General features: G+C 41.0%; 1 protein-coding gene and 1 long non-coding RNA gene across 2 annotated transcripts in view; both read right to left on the reverse strand.

Annotated features, from left to right (window-relative positions):
* Positions 1-18,378, reverse strand: part of LOC142932981 (uncharacterized) — a 285,143-nt gene that overhangs the window by 208,002 nt on the left and 58,763 nt on the right. The window lies entirely within an intron of this gene.
* On the reverse strand, positions 2,667-13,048 carry ogfrl1 (opioid growth factor receptor-like 1). Its single transcript, XM_076077060.1, has 7 exons — positions 12,718-13,048; positions 10,478-10,564; positions 10,256-10,334; positions 9,942-10,020; positions 9,148-9,214; positions 8,501-8,646; positions 2,667-6,925 (listed from the first exon to the last, which is right to left on the reverse strand). Exons 1-7 carry the CDS (start codon positions 12,901-12,903, stop codon positions 6,379-6,381), a joined length of 1,191 nt encoding a protein of 396 aa, XP_075933175.1. The 5' UTR covers positions 12,904-13,048; the 3' UTR covers positions 2,667-6,378.

An 18,378-nucleotide genomic window follows, 5' to 3' on the forward strand; every position in this document is an offset into this window, starting at 1 on the left:
TTGTCAAGCTTTCAGACTTCAGAAAACACCAGCGATGTGTTCTTATTGTGAATGCATTTACGGACAGGATATCTGCTGCATTTATATTTATTACTCTATTGTTTTTTATTCATATGTTGTTGTATTTTCTTTAGCGATCTCTGTTGAAATAAAGTTCTGTTCATATAATTTTTAGCCCAGCTGTAGTTAATTGTCCTTTTGCCGGCTGTCTATTTTCTCAATATATATATATATATATATATATATATATATATATATATATATATATATATATATATATATATATATATATATATATATATATATATATAGGTCTATTGATCCCTTTAAGATAATAATATGTGGGTTTCTTTCTGAAAATATGAACCCTTGTGTTTTTGTTACCCTACAATGAGGGGAGGGGTGTGGGGTTCTTTTTCATTTGATTTAAATTAATAATTTAAAAAGTTGGTTTGGTTATAATTTGCTGAGTCATGCACAAAATAACAGCCCTACTGCTATATTGCCTGCTGGCCGTAGTGGCTTATGGGGACACTTGAAACTAGTCAAAATGTCTGCGATGAAAAAGTTCAGTTTTAATAGTCAAAATAATTCAAAAGCAGCTGTGTGTGTTGTTTGTGACATATACCTTCAGGTCTTATCTCAGACGTAATGAAGAAGTTGGTTCTATTGGCATGCCTTTGTGCTGGCGACAGCCGTGAACGGAGACATTATGTTTTCAGGTTGTACGTCCGTCTGTCTGTGTGGTCCGTTCTCGTGAATCTTAGAAATGCCTGGAGGGGATTGCAGATTTGTCAGGAACGTTGACTTGGACTAAAGGGTGAACTGGTTAGAATATTGTGGTCAAAGGTCACTGTGACCTCACAAAACACATTTTTGGCCATTTCACAATTTCACAAAATTGCAAATTGAATTGTTGGCGAAGCGGTAAAGGGTTTGAAGCTGTATGTCATCTCTTTTCAAGTTTTCAGTTTTCAAATTGTTTTTCCACATGACGTAATGTTGGTGGATCAGGAATGAATCGAGCATACTAGCGATAGCACAAAAGTCGGATCCACAAATAGCTATACAATCAAAGACTACAGAACGCAGCAGGGGACTTCACTGAATAACTCTGTCTTTATCTGGTTACACATTGTCCATTCACCCTCACCTGTGCCTGTTCAGTGACTTGCAGTGAAATTGACTGTACTGAATTGAAAGAAAGTTTGTGTGTCAGAGACAATCAAGCTTAAAAAAGAGCAATTTTGATGTCAAAGAAGCGAGGATTTGTGGCTGCATCACCTGTCTGCTTATTTGGGAACAATACAAGACAATTAACTTACATTTGGGAGTAATACTTGCATGGTGTACGAGAAAAGCCAGCCGCATCTCATTTGTCTAAGGAAACCAAACTAAAAATAGTTCCAGGTTGACAGGACCTCAATAAGGTGGTCAATGTCTGCAGCAGAATAACTGGCACTGCACAGGAAACTCTGCAGGATCCATCCCGTCTGTTTGTTCATTACATCAACAGTTTAAAGTTTCTACAGTCTGGAACCCCTTTCAGACTTCCACCATCTAAAACCAATCAATTCAAACACTTCTCCTGCCATCTGTCTCCTAAACTCAAAAGGAAAGGGTAGCTATTTGCATAATGGTTTAACTTATTGGTTTTTGTAATCTTTTTAACTGACTGAGTTTTTACTGTGTATTTATTGTTAAGATCTCAACGTGAAAGCCTTGGTTAACTCACTACACAGTCGTTTTTTTCTTTTTCCTCACCTTGCGTGATTTTTTTCCCTCTCAAAAGTAAGCGAGGCCTTGGCGATTGCCACTTAATGACGCGATGCCGGTCTGGTCTATAGAGGACGTGGAAGGCCGTGGGTAGGTTCGTTTAAAATCTTGAATGGAATTGTAAGTGGGAATTTTGTAGGTTTAAAGGAATAATTGCAACATTGCATTACCTTAGCCTAGCTTAGCATAAAGACTGGAGGCAGCCGGGTAGGTTAAAACAATATGCTTACTATGGCCCTTTAATGACTAACACAGTGTACCCTGTTTGTTTATTTCATACACAGTTCATGTTACTATTTCTTCGCAACAAGTGTGGGCGTCACAAGTGTGGTTGCAATCATGGTACCATTGACCTTTCCAGATATTCATTAGTAAGCTTTAGAGATGTTGGTGCTTCCAATCTTTATGCCAGCCTATCTTAATTGCCTCCCTGCTATATATAAATATACATTTTTTCACTATTCCTTTTAATAAACTGTTAAAAGTTAAAAAAAAAAAAGTCATGTGAAGGACTTATCGACGCATACTTAATATACTATGTGTTGATGTCAACGTTAGCAACGTAATTATTCGGTATCTTCATTCATTAAAAAAAAACTTCACCTGCTTTCTGGTGCTTTCCTATTTTCTATAATTTAGCAAAACAGAACTGCTGTATGTTAAAGCTCAACCAGGGAAAGGTGCTCTGCTGGAGCTGCCTCTAGATGCAGTGTGACTCTCCAGTCAGTGCAAGGTTTTAAAACCTCATTCGTCAGAACTAACGGTGGCTCTTCTGCTCTTCTTCTGGTTTACCTCAACCAATGAGATTACTCCCGCCTCCAGAACAGCTCTGCACCTGACGAATGCTACACACAGTGCTCAAGTTCGTTAAACACTTCCAGAAGACAACATTCTTAATCCACATCCCCATTTTTTATTAGAGTTAAGTGTGGCAAAGTTCACATTTTAGGGCAAATGTCCAGTTATTGTGGCCCATCTATGTCCAGCAAGCATAGTGAATATTCATCTATGAAACAATCACATATTCATCAATAAGCCAGATACAAACATTTTCAAGTATCATATATTGTTAACCTTCTCCTCTACACCAACTCCTATTGGGTTTATTCCTGCTGTTACTGTACATTAATCATACTCATACTGTATATGACTATAATGCAAACAATATTGTAAATATCAAAATGCTGTACAAAAAAAACAGGATGTACAGGATGTACAGGAAATCAGATGGGAAAGACAGTCCTTACAGCATACAGATCAACATAAAAAATACAAAAAAGGCACTTAAGAATATCAGTTACACACACACACACACACACACACACTCGTACATCTATATATGTACACACATAGTATACTAAAAATTCAGATACGTGAGCCCATTTTATCACCTGAAAAGTTACAATTGTATCAGATAAACTTGGCTGGGGGAGCGATGTCGAGACGTTGTCAGCTAACGATAATCAGGAAGTCAGGGAGAAGTGTTTGAATCCCCATCACATGCATCACTGCTGTCTTGCACCTCGCATGGCTTTATAATTTCACTGATATCTCATCTATTGCAACGAGGAACTCAAAATGTGTTCGAAATGAGACCTTGAATTAAACAAAATAGCCTGAACTTGTCTGTGTAGGTTTCTGTCGCTATTGGCTGTCTGGACAGCAAGACACACTTTGATTAGCAAACTAACACACAAGCAAGGTGGCGCTCTCAACCTCTGATACAATGAGGGTGATGATGCGTTTCTTAACAACTTCTCAGAGGTGAGTGTAACATCTGCTTCACTTCCTTGAGCAGCTGTTAACCCTAAAAAAAGAATTAGTCTATCAGCAAAGAGCTATTGTTGCGTTCTACTTCTTAATCTAGTGACTCCTGCGCCCTCAGTAGTGTACAGCTCTAGGGGAAATCATATTTTTTTTGTGAGTTTTTTGTACGGAAGCCCTAAAAGGTACATGAGAAGAAAACATTTTCGATAATTTTGTAAGTCTGGTGTAATTTGTTTTTTTGTCCTCCTGTGTTCATCATTTCAAAACAGGTGAAACAGGTGCCAACATTTTTGCCAGCATAGTTCCTTGAAATATTTTTTGGAAACAGGTAGGGAAAAAAGTTGTTGCTTTACTGTTTTCACATGTTTCAACTGATTTTTCTTTTTAGAGCTGAACATATTTTTTGTTCAGGATCTTTTTTCTGTGGCCAAAATGATTATTGCAGCAACAAACAAAGATTCTCCTTCCAAAACCTTTCCCCCTGATTAAAAGAAAACACAAAAATATTTTTTTACCTGTTTTTAAGTCATAAACACAGGAAAGTAATTTAGATCAGACTGAGAAAATGGCTTGAAATTGGCTTTCCGTATGTTTGGCATATAAATGAACCAATTTTAAAATGTTAAAAATCTGACAAAAATATCAGCAGCTGCACAAACTTAGAACCTGTACAAGCTTTCAACTGTCATATTCAGTAGGATAAAGTCAACAGTAGGGCTTGGCAATACTAAATATTGATATTATATTAATATTGAGATATGGGCTGGGTATTACCTTTTTGGATATCGTAATATTGCACACGTGTTGTCTTTTCCTGGTTTTACAGGCTGCATTGCAGTAAAGTGATGCTATTTTCTAAAATTACCAGATTGTTCTAGCTGTTCTATTGTTTGCCCTCTACCCACTTAGTCATCCGCATTACTGATGATCACTTATTAAATATCTTTGTGTAAGTATTTTGTAAAAGCAGTGGTCAACTCTACAACATCGATATCGGGGTATTTTGTCAGAAATATTGTAATATATCGCCCAGTCATAGTCAACAGCATCACCACCAAGCTAGCACCATGTGTAGCCTGGTTAAAAACAAGGACAAATGATTACAATCAATCATGTTCATAACGCGGCAAGCTCCCGACGTTAGTACGTTATTAATGTAGATCTGTTTCTAAATCAACGACCTGGAGAAAACCGACGGCGCTTACGTCAGAAAGATACAGATTGTCAAAAAACTGCAACACACCACACATGACCGTTTTTTGATCACATAAACTGCAGTCACAGTCCACATCCAATCACCTTGTTACATTGAGATAAAGGGCTTTTAGGCACACTACGCACCATGTGGTGGCCATATTGGAGGTGTTCTGCTTTTGGAAATAACAGCTGAGTAAAAGATTGGCTCTGTGCTGTTTTTCACAACCAATTCCACTAATGAAATTCAAGCCACCATATTAGAAGGTGGAACAAATGAACTGTTCAATCTGTAATTATCAGTTGGAATTCAATACTCGCGTTAGCAGCAGACCGTGTCATGTACTCCAGTGCGAGGCGTTTGTAAGGTGAGCTCTGATCGTCCCTGCATGCCTTGTTGGCCTCAGTGAACTACGCTATTGTTGGCCGCTTCGTTAACGCAAAATGGAGTAAACTAGAAAGCCGAACAGATAATAACCCGGACCCGAAACCATCTAAAACTAAATGTGCTAAAGCATTGTCGGATTCAACACCAAAGCTGGAAAAAATGTTGATTTCAGGTAAAAAGAAATAGCTGCCAGCAGTTATATTACAGATCTGAGGTCACTTGTTCTTTTTCTTTTTTTTACTCAAGTGAGGCTACGGAGACGTAGCGAATGCACGGAACTCCAACTCTTCAATATATTTTACCGTTAGGCTTCATAGAATGAGTTTGTATCATTACGTGGTAGTTCTTATTAATACCTCCATTATGACTTGTTTGTTTGTCTGTTCGTCAGCAGAATTGTGTAAATTGGGGAATTGTGTAACTTCAACTTGTAGACGGTAAAATTGCAGAGCAGATCAATATTGAGTTGTGCCTGCTATCATCAACAACAAAGTGAGGATTTCAAGTCGATCTAAAAGAAAAAAATATAGTTTCAAAATATTGCTTTGACGAATTAGACCACTCTGACTTTCTCACTTTTCCTTAAGTCCTTTTCACAGGATTTTGGGGGGGGGGGGACAAATTCTCCCTGACCTTCCTCTTCACATTATAATTCTCACTTTACAACACCTGTACAAACTACGAAGTGAGCTCGGCCCGGCTTGTTGCAGTGGAGCTCCAGCAACAGTGTTGTTAGCCAAAAGCTATCGCAATGACCAACACGCCAATCAGCAACATTTGGTTCTAAAATGGTCTTCAGCATCGGGGACCACGTTTCATTTCATCTGAGTCACAGACCAAAACGTCAAATAAGGCAATCTTCTGTCTAAGTTGTTCCGTAACCACAGCCCTTGATGAGGAAAAGCCTTGCAACAATTGGGTCTCCATTGGTTTGGATGAGGACTTGGTCCAAAGCGAGTTAAGCTTGACCAAGGATATGACCTCCCACCTCCTGAAACACCTCAACCCCGCCCCGTATTCAGTACAAACTGATTTACCTGCAAAGAAATAACGTCATAGTTGTTAACGATAAGCCCTTAACCTGAATTGATTTCACAAATGTGTTTCACTATTACTGCCTTCTTGACTTCTAAAAACAACTTTCTGGCGTTAACAATGTTTCGTTTTTTTCTCCTTAACATCTCAACCTATTACTTTTAACACCTGTTTTGTTTTCTGCCTTCAACACCAGATAACAATTTGAACCGGACCCCCTACAGAGGAACGATCTCATTGTGCTCGCTCCTCTCTCCTCGAGCTCCCGCCATCATCAACGCTCCCTCCAGTCCGGCCGCGCTAGAACCGAGTCCCGCGCAGCCCTTCGGCCCTTCTCCGTCCAGGTCCGGGCAAGTCACGGCATCATGGGAAGACCCGATAATCCCGCTACTACCGGTGCTCTCCTCACCCCTCCGCTGTTGCTCCGGTGTCGGAGCGGGCGCTCTGATCCCGCTGCTCCCAGCACCCTCGCTGCTACCACCGGCACCAACACCGCCGCCTCGCCTTTTGGGTGGCGGCCCCCAGAGGAAGGCGTGGGCGGGCCTGTAGTGCTGGCGGGCGTAGCGGAGCAGGCGTCGGCGGGTGGCCGGCAGGCGGATGGTGTAGACGAAGTATTCCAGGGTGCTGTGCTGCATGTTGGGAAGCGTGTTGTGGCACAGCGACTCCTCCAGGAACAGACGGATCAGCGGGGCCTTGAAGGCCTCGTAGCCCAGCTCGCCCAGGGACTTCAGGATGCGAGTGATCCGCAGGTAGTTGTGCTGGGACCTTGAGAGAACAAAGCAGGACGTTCTTACTATAACTCATAGAATATAGAATGTCTACCGTGTAAAATGACAATAACAGTCTTATAAATGCAACCTTGTATTAGATGAGATATGTCATCATATTAAATGTAACTTTATAATGATGTTAACCATGTTTTTCCACTAAATCAAAAGTCATTTTTGAAAATGAAAATGTGAAAGACGGACGAATTAACCAATCAACTACCTGCATTCACACCGTTTTTTGTTTTACTGCTAAAGCGGTGTACTCCACCAGCCGAAGTTGGTTGAACTGAACTGAACGGCACCTGTAACCATGGTAACTGTTCCCATAAAAGAGGCTGACTAGCTTCAGAGTACTTAAAAGATTAAAATGAAATCCTCTAAGGCCACATGGACAACATACAGAGAGAAAGAAATGCCTGGACATAGTTTTCTATTTTTGCCAATTCTGAGCTTTTTTCTTTCAGTCAGTATCATGACATTTACGTGACATGATTCAGGGGAACCTGCCCTTTCTTTCTGGTGCAGTGTAAAGTCACAATCATGCATCACTGAGTGAGCATACCATATTTGAAAAAAATAAAGTAACATTTTTTTCATTGTGAAAAGTTCATATCTGTCCCCAGACATCTCCGCATCTCGCCTCTGCGGTAGTTGCTGCTACAGGAAGACATTTTACCATCACGGCACTTACACAGAGACTCGTGAGCTGATCATCTCAAGGTTCAGACACAATTTAAAGCGTGTCTCTATCATGAACGGTTCCAAAGTTATTTGATGTTTTGTAGAAACATGTCGAGGCTTTATGCGCAAAGGAAATTACACTAATATTTCCCCGAGGAACACGAGACTGAATCATCTTCAGTATTTGTACAATTCAAAAGACTTAAATGTCAACATGCAAATATAGAATTTCAGCAACAGATTAAAATGAAAACTAAAATGAACACTGTATGAGTCACGGTGTTGCATTCAACTTGAGTTCTGAAATCTTTGCCGATTCAGCACCCTCATTAATAAGAAGTTTGTTTCTAATGGTTGTCTTGCCTGAGAGCAGAGGCTGAATATTCAATGTGGTATTAAAAACAAGAGAAGGGAATACAATCATACCGAGCAGCTGCTTTATGGCGGAGAATTTGTTGTTTTTCACATGGTTTGCATAATGGCAACCATTAGTTTTGGATGCTAATGTTTAGAGGTGGTTAAAGCAGCAGCACTGAGGAGAAAAACCCCAAAGTGTGACATTCGGTTGGTTATTTGGCAAGAAAAGTCAATGCCTGTGAAGCTGTCGAAATGGGATGTGAAAGAAACCCTTTAAATGATCCTTTAACCATCTGTTTGTTGACTGAAAACATGTTGTTCACATATGGGCTGCTGACAGAACAACAATTAAGTTGCGTGGGAATTAGAATAATTGCCTTTACAGAGGGCACAAAAGCAGCAGAGACAGAAGTTTGCACAAATTCTCTTTTATACCCTTAACCTGCTGCACAGTGTTTGTGTGTGTGTGTGTGTGTGTGTGTGTGTGTGTGTGTGTGTGTGTGTGTGTGTGTGTGTGTGTGTGCGCGCTTACTCATTAAGGTGCTGGAAGCACTCCTGCCAGTTGGGAGCCCGGGCCACATTCCCACTCTTATCCAGCAGTTTGACGCCGTAGAAGTCCAACATGAGGGAATAAGCTGCCAGGAATCTCCGCTTGGCTTCCCGAGTGCTTTGGAATTCCTGACGGGGTCAAACACGGCAGATCAGAGACCAGCAGACAGGTACGACAATGCCTTCCTGTTTGGCGTTAAACATGCATTTTGCAACCGAGTGCAACACGCAGATGGACCCAGAATTTGTTCAGAGACACATTTGCACTCATTAACAATATGGTTTCAATTAATTTCAGTGGAAGAAATACACTTGGGATACAAACATTCATGTGGTTTACATTAATAATGCTCAAGCCAATGTGAAATGTATTCAGTCAAAACACACTGAATATTTCTTTTTACTTTTGAACCTGGTTGTTCCATTTGAGTGACTTTTGTAACTGTATTATACAGGGAATGCACCAACCTTCTTAAGTGCATCAACTTATAGTGCACTGCCATTTCAAAGGAAAAAATATCATGTAACATCATGTTAAAAGGAATGTTTTTAATTCATTGGTTGAATGCTCAGTCACTCAGCCATGGCAAACACTCAAGTCTCTATACAATGTGTACTTGTGCATCTTACTTTGATCTCCTCCTGAGTCAGTTCATGTGCGTAGAAGTTGAGCCCTTGTTCTCTTAATGGGAACAGCCTGCGACAAGGAAAAGGAATAAAGAGAAACCCAACATCAAATGAAAAGATTTGCTCATTTGCTAATGCAGTTGCCGTAAACCCTCGACCCAAAATCCCTTATTCAGGTTTTGGTTGTACTTATTTCACTCCTCAAATAAAAACTAATAAAAGTTGGCGACAGACAAAAGCTAAGATGGCAACGAGCAAAAAATAAAGATGATGACGGGCAAAAACCAAGCTGGTGATGGCCAAAAGCCAAGATGGTGACAGCTAAAAAAAACAAAAAAAAAAACAGATGGCGTTGAACTGACCAAGATAGCAACATCTTTAAAACCATATGCCACACACCAATGGGACACGTCAAGGTGACTATGTCCACTTCTTATATACGGTCTACGGTTAGTCCTTCTGTTATGGTTACAGCGCATGCCATATAACCGCATCATCACAGGTTTGATTCCCGCTTTGGGACCTTTGTTGCATTTCATAGCCTACCACTGTCTCTCTCCACCCTAACCATACTGTCCTAAATAAATCTGAAAATCTGAAAATGTCCCAAAAATATTGTTAAAAAATGAAACTATAAAAGCTAAACAAACTAAAAATCGGCTAATTCCGATATGCAATTTCAATTCTAAAACATGTCTCATAATACCATGCCATTAACAATCCAGTCACTTCCGAGGAGTTTGTGCCATCACATGTAAGGTAAAAGAAAATGAAAATACACAGATGAAATGTCTCACCACTGAATGTAGGTGTGATTGTGCTCCAGTTTGTCATAGTCGCCTCTCCACTTAGTCAGAATCTCCTCTACGTAGATGCCTGAGAAGAGACAGGAGCTGATTAGCTGCCACACACATTACTAGTGTGTGCGTGTGTATATGTGTGTGTGTCAGCGTGTTTAAATATTGGATCAGTCCACTAATCTGGTGGTCTTTCCCAGTCAAACATGACCTTTAGCCAAACAAAACTCACTGAGCCCAAAGTTAACATTTCCTCTCTCCACAATGGCAGGAGGTCTGCATGCAAGTGTATGTGTGTGTGTGTGTGATCTCACCATCAGGTACTAGAGGGATCTTGTTCAGGTAGAAGCGCAGGTTACGGTACTCGTTGGGTAGGCGGGTCTTTCTGTAGTTCTACAAACACACATAGAGCCAAGAAATCACAGTGGGTGTCAGCAATATATAGACAACATCCGTGCATTGCATATCTACATTTGTGGGCATGGATTTTGTTTGTGTGTGTGTGTGTGTGTGTGCGTGTGTGTGTGTGCGGGTACCGGGTAGCTATGGCGGTATTTGTAAAGGTCCCTGGCAGCGTAGAAACTCCTCTTCATCTTTTGACCGGACTCTGGAGATTTTGTCAGCTGAGAAACAAAAGCAAGAAAGAAGGAAATAAAATCAGTTGAAAGGCAGATCTGAAACAAGACTCCGTCCAGCACTCATCTCACCATTCAGCTGAAGCAAAAGCACCGCCTTTGCGTTTTAGAGGTCGAGGGGCTGTCATCATCCATTTCTTTCTAGCAAAGGAGGACAATTCACATCGCCACAGACGGACGCTCGAATCTCGATCTGATTCTCAAATAAAATCTGGGTCATGCTAACTTCCACTGGACAGAAAGGCTCGCAGTGTTCCACTGGGCCCCATCCTGTTATTCATTTTGTTTTGTGTTTTACTTTAGAAAGGCTTGGTACATGGCATACATATATGTTAGTATCCAGGATGCCGGATCACATTTTATTTATCTTTACATTATGGAGCTGGACTCCAGTACATACATCCAGCAAAGATAAACAGATGATGACTAAATCCAGAAGAAAAAAACAAAACAAAGCAAAAACAAATGGAAATTGTGTCATACATACGTCATACCACATACATGTCTAATACCTTGGTCTAAAGTGGTCTAACCAAACTAAATTCCCATATGCAGTGTGGGAAAGTTCCTATTTGAGTTTTACATGTCCAACACAAATTGTTATTCTTCATTCCGTGGAGTCTCCATGGTGCGTCACTGTATCTATCATATGCATGTAAGAGGTGGACGTAGTCGTCGTAACGTCACCCATTGGTTCGTGGACTGCCGTTTTGAGTTTGAGTTTTCGCCATCTTGGTTATTTGCAGCCAGTGAGCAGAAGTGACCATATTTGGACAGAGGAGAAGTGACCGAGAGACGCCGTATGCGGCTCTGGTAGCGGCAGCGACCTGTCAATCACAAGGTAGCCCACACTAAAACATACTCTGCTTTATGGTCTATGTGACTCTAAATGGACCATAATCTACTAAATGAACATCATGCTGTATTGAAGAAGACTTGAAACTAGAGATTGAGACCATAAACTCATGTTTACAACGTTTACTGTGGTAATAAATCAAGAGAGAAGTAGAGTCATTTTCTCATAGACTTCTATACAATCTGACTTATTTTTGCAACCAGAGGAGTCGCCCCCTGCTGGCCATCAGAGAGAAGGCAAATTTAAGACACTTCCAAATTTCTTCACTTATCAGAACCGGGGGTAGCCGTCTGGTATCTACGCAGTGTCTTACAGTATGTGAGTGTGAGGCTTTGCCGTTGCTTCTTCCACATATTTGCCACATCTAGCCACAATGTTAGACCATCGATGGGTTCAGTTCCTTCTCCCATGGCGCTCCCTGATATATCTGACTATATCTATGAACCATATACAGGACAGGTATATTAACTACACCAGAACTCAGGTCTCGTATTGTTTAACAGCTTCACCCAGTAATTCAATGCTGTGTTATGTATCCTAATTTGTACAGCCATGTTTGTGGCTCTTGTGATTTTTATTTTTACCTGATCCTGATATTCACATTACAAACTGCTAACTTTTGAGGAATACCCTTTACAGATCAATGACAAACCTCATTCAACCAATATCTAATAAATGATGATTCAGGGAATTACAATTCCTCAAATAGTCCTGTTATAACCTTCAGTGTGAAGTAGTCTGACAACAACCACCCAGCAAACTATTCTGAAAATGCAGGGCACAGCTAGGGACCAATACCCATGAGGCCCTAATAAAGTATTTTATTTCCTTCATAAACCAGCTGGCAGACTGGGACTATATTTGATAAATAACTAACACAATCGTGTAGCATGCAGTATGTAGTCTATACTGCCATGTATGCAGGCGTATCATCACATATAGTGGTGTTGTCATATGTCAAATATGTCTTGGTGAACGTGGCAGTAACAGTGAAGCGCTGCTGACCGGATTAAATGCCACAGCGAGGTGTAGTAAGTGAGTAAAGTTCACACAGCGTAGGCCGCCTAAAATTGACGTTATTTTGAATGACGTTTGGCGCTAGCTGGATGCTCGCCTCAGCGGGACACAGCAGCACGAGTCGGAGCTGCTCGATTGCCCTTTCTGTGTCCCGGCCTCGTTAATAATATCCGCCGCCGGTGGCACATGTTACCGCACTGTGTCCCCGGTTCTGCCCCCACCCCCCGATAGTGTCATCACATGCTACATACAAAACCCCTCACTGTACCTGCGGGGACGCGTCCTCGGGGTCTCCGGCGGCCCGGTCACTCTCCGCCGGGCTGACGGAGTCGGAGATGCCGCTGTCATCTTCAGCCGCCGGCTCGTCGCTCTCGGAGTCCGACCCCCACGTCGAGTCGCATTCCTCAACGGTGCTCGGCTCCTTGAAACGCCAGCTGCCCAACAGATTTCCCATTTAAAAAAACATGCAAACACCCTCCGCTCTCTTCTATTGTCCTCGTATTTGCACTTTAAAAATAAACACTACATCATTTTGTCCACAAACTCGTATTTGTTTGGTTGGCAGTGCCGCTGGGCTCACGTTGCCCTCAGAGCGCAGCTTTTTAAATGGCAGAGAGAAGGGAATTTCCAGATCAGCAATGATGTGCGTGTATGTATGAGGGGTCATTAGTGCCACAAAGCAGCAGGATGAGTTCTTAAAGCTACAAACCCTGAATTCTGAACTGAATAGGTAATAATTGTCTTGATGGTTGCCAGAAATATCACCAAATGATTGTATAGGCCTAGGTCAACTAATTAAATCACAAAAAATGTTTTATTGTTTCCACCATAGTGTGATTACAGACCAGATATAAAAAATATTTAGCTTATCATTAAGCTCGCTGTCATCACTAAATGCAGCCATGTACTCATTATAGTGGCTATTTTTATTCAAAGTAGATGAAATTCAGCACTACTCCACAATTGTGTTACTTGTGGTGTTGAATGAGGCTGCTCTGTTGTATTTTTGGTCTAGCTTGTTAAAGCACATCAGTCATACGGTATCACTGTGGGATTTTGCTATTACCGTGCAGAGTGAAGCCAATGACTTACATTCTCTCTACTGACCAGCAGGGGTCGACCCCTCTGGTTACGTAAAGAAGTCTACAGAAGTCTATGAGAAAATGACGATGACATTGCTCAACTCAAGGCTTCAAAAGAGCAGTCCACAAACCAATGGGTGACGTCACGATGACTAAATGAACTTCTTATATACAGTATGATTCCAACGTTAATTGTTAATGTGTCCTTGGATTTCAACTTATGTTTTGCACATGTTAAATATATGCATGTAAATATAAAGGTTATGTTCTTAGTGCCTCTGCTGCATTTCATGGCAATATTTTAGATTTGTTTTAAACACGTAAAAACATAACAGCGTGTCTACATTTTGAGATAATAATAATTTAGTTTTTCATATGTAGAATGCATATTGTATATTGCTTTGTTCCTCTAAAGTCGCTGGCACCATTTTGCAACCCATTATTTTATAGTTCACAAGGTCACTGACAAATCCCTCCCTCCTCATCCAGTCGCTTTGTGGCATTAATCGCTCCCCATACTGAGTCCCCGTAACAGCAGCATCAGGACCAGAACTGTATCACGTGACACCGGGACAGGAGGAGGTTACTATATCCTCCTCCCTGATATTATCAATGTCACTCCGGAACAAAGGGAAACTGTGAAGGTTCTCCTTTTGGACAATCCAACCTATGTTTTGAATTTATGATATCATGGTTTTAACTAAATGGAAGAAATATGTTAATTGTCGTCTTATTGCTCATTTCACTTTACTTACAATATTTTATTTATTGAGGCCATGTGTAAGCATATTCCAAGCATTCCATTGGGTGATTTAAGGAAATAGTTCTTATAAAGAAATGGGGATTACATTATTACATTAAATCAAAATGACAACACATCTCCACAAGGTCATTCTGAAACACAAGACAAAGTAAACCAGTATAACAGTAATGAAAATTAGTGTGGAGATTATATGTATTACAAGTGTGATCTTGTCAATATGATCACATATTTATGTAACAATTAAAAGACTCTATTTGTTATCTGAAACCTGATTTTATGATAAATGTAAAGTCTTCAATTCAAATAGTACTGAACTTAGATAGTAATGTATACATAATTTGACTGCCTCATTAAATCTGTCTTAATTTTAAAGGGACAGTTCACCTCTGGATTTAAAACGACATAATTGTCCTCTTACCTGCAGTGCTATGTCTATCGATCTGGATTGTTTTGGTATGAGTTGCATAGTTTTGGAGATATTGGACGTAGAGATGTTTACCTTCCCTCCAATATAATGTCTATGCTATCTCCAAAACAAGGCAACTCACACCAAAAACAATCTAGATCGATAGATAGCACTACGGGTAAGTGTTCTGTTACTTTTGATATTTCTGTACTTTTAGTTAAGTAGGGTATTAAATGCAGGACTTTTACTTCTAACTGAATATACCTCCACTTGTGTTTGCCTCAGTATCATCATAGCTTTATAGTCTACACCAAAGGTGTGGGTATGTGTGTGTGTGTGTGTGTGTGTGTGGGGGGGGGGGGGGGGGGGGGTCCTTTTCCGATGTGATGACCCAAGGACTAAGGATGCCGTATGCTGTATGGATTGTAAAGCCCTCTGAGGAACATGTTTTGATTTGGGTTCATAGAAATAAATTGAATTGAAAGTAAAATTCTGCTGGAATATCAGCACAAGTTCAAAGCAACTACACTTTAATATGAAAGTTAGTGTCGACCTTCAAAATCACACACAAATCCGACCCTCTGTAGGCATTTTTGGTTCGGTCGAGCCTGCAGGTCGACCAGCCTCACACCGGCAAGAGGGCTCACCCCGGAGGGGGAAACTTTAGGGCTCTTGGCAGCCTGAGCGAGACCTGTGACATTGACGTTACTCTGATGTGTCCGGTTCCTCCTGCTTCTGGCTGTCGCTTGCTGCTGCAGCCGGTGAAACTGAGTGACAGAGGTCGGGGCACAGTCATCTCTCTAGTCGGCCAAATGTCCAAATCGAGTGAAACCAAAACATGAGCTAATCGAGACTGTGTGCCACAGTACGGGCGGCTTAGTTTCTGTCTCGTCCGCAAAGTATGGGAAGTGTAAGTACATCTGAGTGAACCCTGAGTCATTCGATGTGAAATAATGTCTATACCAGAAGCAGCTTAATAAAGTGAACCCCTTACAACAAAGCTGCAGCTTCTATGATGCTTCATATTTGTTGGTTGCTTTCATGCAGGCTTTCATTACTCTATAAAAACAATGGGAGTGAATGACATGTTTAAGGCCAGATTGGAGGCCGTATTTATCGGACTTCCCAACCACCATATGACGACTCCAGCGGAATTCTTCCAACCATTAATCAGTTATTGTTAAAGGTGGACATCAAAGTATCAGATGACTAGAAATCCTCTTTGAAATGTTTTGAGAAAAGCCGTTAAGTACATAACAGTAAAAGACTAAATTAGAGGTGAATCTTTTAAAAATTGTATTTCCTAATCTGAGGGATTGATGAACAGCCGGTGACGGTATCAGCGTTTCATCTAAATCTGAGCCAGGCGGCGCAGCGCATTTTCTTTCCCGTTGACTTTACCTTACTTTAGCTCCAACATTGTGTCGGCGACAAAGGAGCTTTCCACCAGTAAGCTTTTTTATTGCTTTCAGTCCGACCTGCTTCCCTCTGATGGGTTCTAGAAACACCACCACAGACCGTTTATTGGCAAATAATGACTCATACTGTACACTGCTAGTGTGCACTTCCACTGCTTACACACACACACACACACACACACACACACACACACACACACACACACAATGGGTGCAACTAATGGTTGATCTGTTTATTGTTTTCTCACTTGTTTGGTCTATATGTCAGAAAATTGTGACTGAAACGGTCAGATATCTTTATTTCCTAATTCCCCATGTGACAGTTATTGTTTTGTCTTAAGTATTCAGATAATCAATTTACCATCACAGAATATATACAGGAAAGAAGGTGGAACTAGATATCAATTGTTGCTGATTCCTTTTTCTGATAATCCATTAATTGTTTCAGCTCCACATTAATGCAACTTAACTGTCTGCTAAATGCTAACATGCTAGCATGCAGCACAGACCAATAGTAGTCCTTTACTTGCCTCATGTGTTATTGCACTGTTCTGTCTTTTCTGACAATTTGTAAGTCGTTTTGCATGCAACGAGAATGCCTTTCTTCGTTTTTGCGCGTCATTTGTACGCCATGTCATCAGTACTGACCGCCATGTCAACGCATCCGTGTGGATGCGCTACACTCTAAACAAGTGACGCAAATATATAACAAGCGAGAGAGACCGCTGGAGGCAGATGTGTCAAACACACCAGGCTGGTCTCATCCAGCGTTTGATACACACAAATAACGTGCCGTAACTCGTACGTATCCCACCAAATGATCTCATTTGTTATCCACGTAATCATGGACGAGGAAGTATAAAGACGCCAAAAACCCACATGTGGCAGCTGGGAGAGGAGGTGGACGGGTCCAGCAGCCAACAATCTCCCAGCCAGGAGACCGCTGTTCGCTCCTCACGTGACACGAGAAGTCAAAGTTGATTTATTTGTCACGTAGCTCGTGTACTTCAGTAACGGCCGAGGTTATTGTCCTATACCTAACTGACTTGTTTCCTGCGAGGACGGAAGTTTATTTTGAAAAGACATGTATCCATGTAACGAGCTAAAATTGACAGATGCATAAAATAATGAGGAGTCATTTTTCAAAAGGTATACCAACCGCCGTATGAGACGCGTTGAACAAACAGAGGACTTGCAAACTGGAGAGCTGTGTTTTAAACCCGGTGTCCTATTGTTTGCTAACATATTTTACACAGTTTTCGCATTTATTTCCAGCGAGTTGTTGAAAACTGTAAATATTTACACGCCTCACCAGGAAAGCGTCTCTCTGCAGTTCAGAGTTGGTGATCAGCTTGTGGAGCATCTAGAGGAAGACAGTTCAAAGAGGAGAGTGAACATTACTTAACATTGCAGCTTTAATGCTACAAAAAAGTCACATGGTAATTTTGATATGGGCACGTGGGATTTTTAGTTATTCATATTTTAAATGAATATCTGAAAATGTATTGTTTTATGTGACATACAGTATGTGAAAACATCCATTTAACATGACAAATACATACAAAATATATCTTTAATAAGTCATTATTACAATAATTACAATGATTTTGCTGAGAAACCTTTTGGGCCTGCGTCTTTAACTCTGATAAAGCGAGAGGGAAGACGCTGTATCATTTGAGAGTGGTAGGACACTGAGCAGGGTGAATCTGATCTGTTTCATGAGAGATCAGGTGAAAGCACACCTACGATGAAAAGCTTTAAAGGTGGATGCTGAAGACCAAAGTTGTTAAGAGACGAAGTGAGATTCAGTCTCCTCTTTCCTTCTGTCTTTTGCTGTAGCGTATATATTCACCACCAGGGAGCAGTGTTTCCACTGTAATACTGTCAGGCTGTCTGACCGCGTTCATGAATAATGTCTACATTCCACACACATGGGGGCTGCTGTTAAAGTGCAGTAGCTGCCAGCACTTTAGCAGCATACACCGTGCAGAGAAAAGGCCTCTAAGTGAAATGGACAGCTCAGTATTCCCTGCCTTCTAAGCAGTGTGTGTGTGTGTGTGTGTGTGTGTGTGTGTGTGTGTGTGTGTGTGTGTGTGTGTGTGTGTGTGTGTATGTGTTAAAAGCTGTTATGTTTCTCCAGGGATTAACTTGGATTCACTGCTGCCATTAACAGCATGTTAGCTACCTGAGAAACCACAAACCGCATGTGCGTGCGTGCGTCTTTTCTGATAGCAGACTAGAATGATGGAGTTGATTGTCA

The sequence above is a fragment of the Anarhichas minor genome, unplaced genomic scaffold (genome assembly GCF_050575085.1).
Source record: "Anarhichas minor isolate MPS153535 unplaced genomic scaffold, ASM5057508v1 ptg000058l, whole genome shotgun sequence".
Taxonomy (NCBI): Eukaryota; Metazoa; Chordata; class Actinopteri; order Perciformes; family Anarhichadidae; genus Anarhichas; species Anarhichas minor.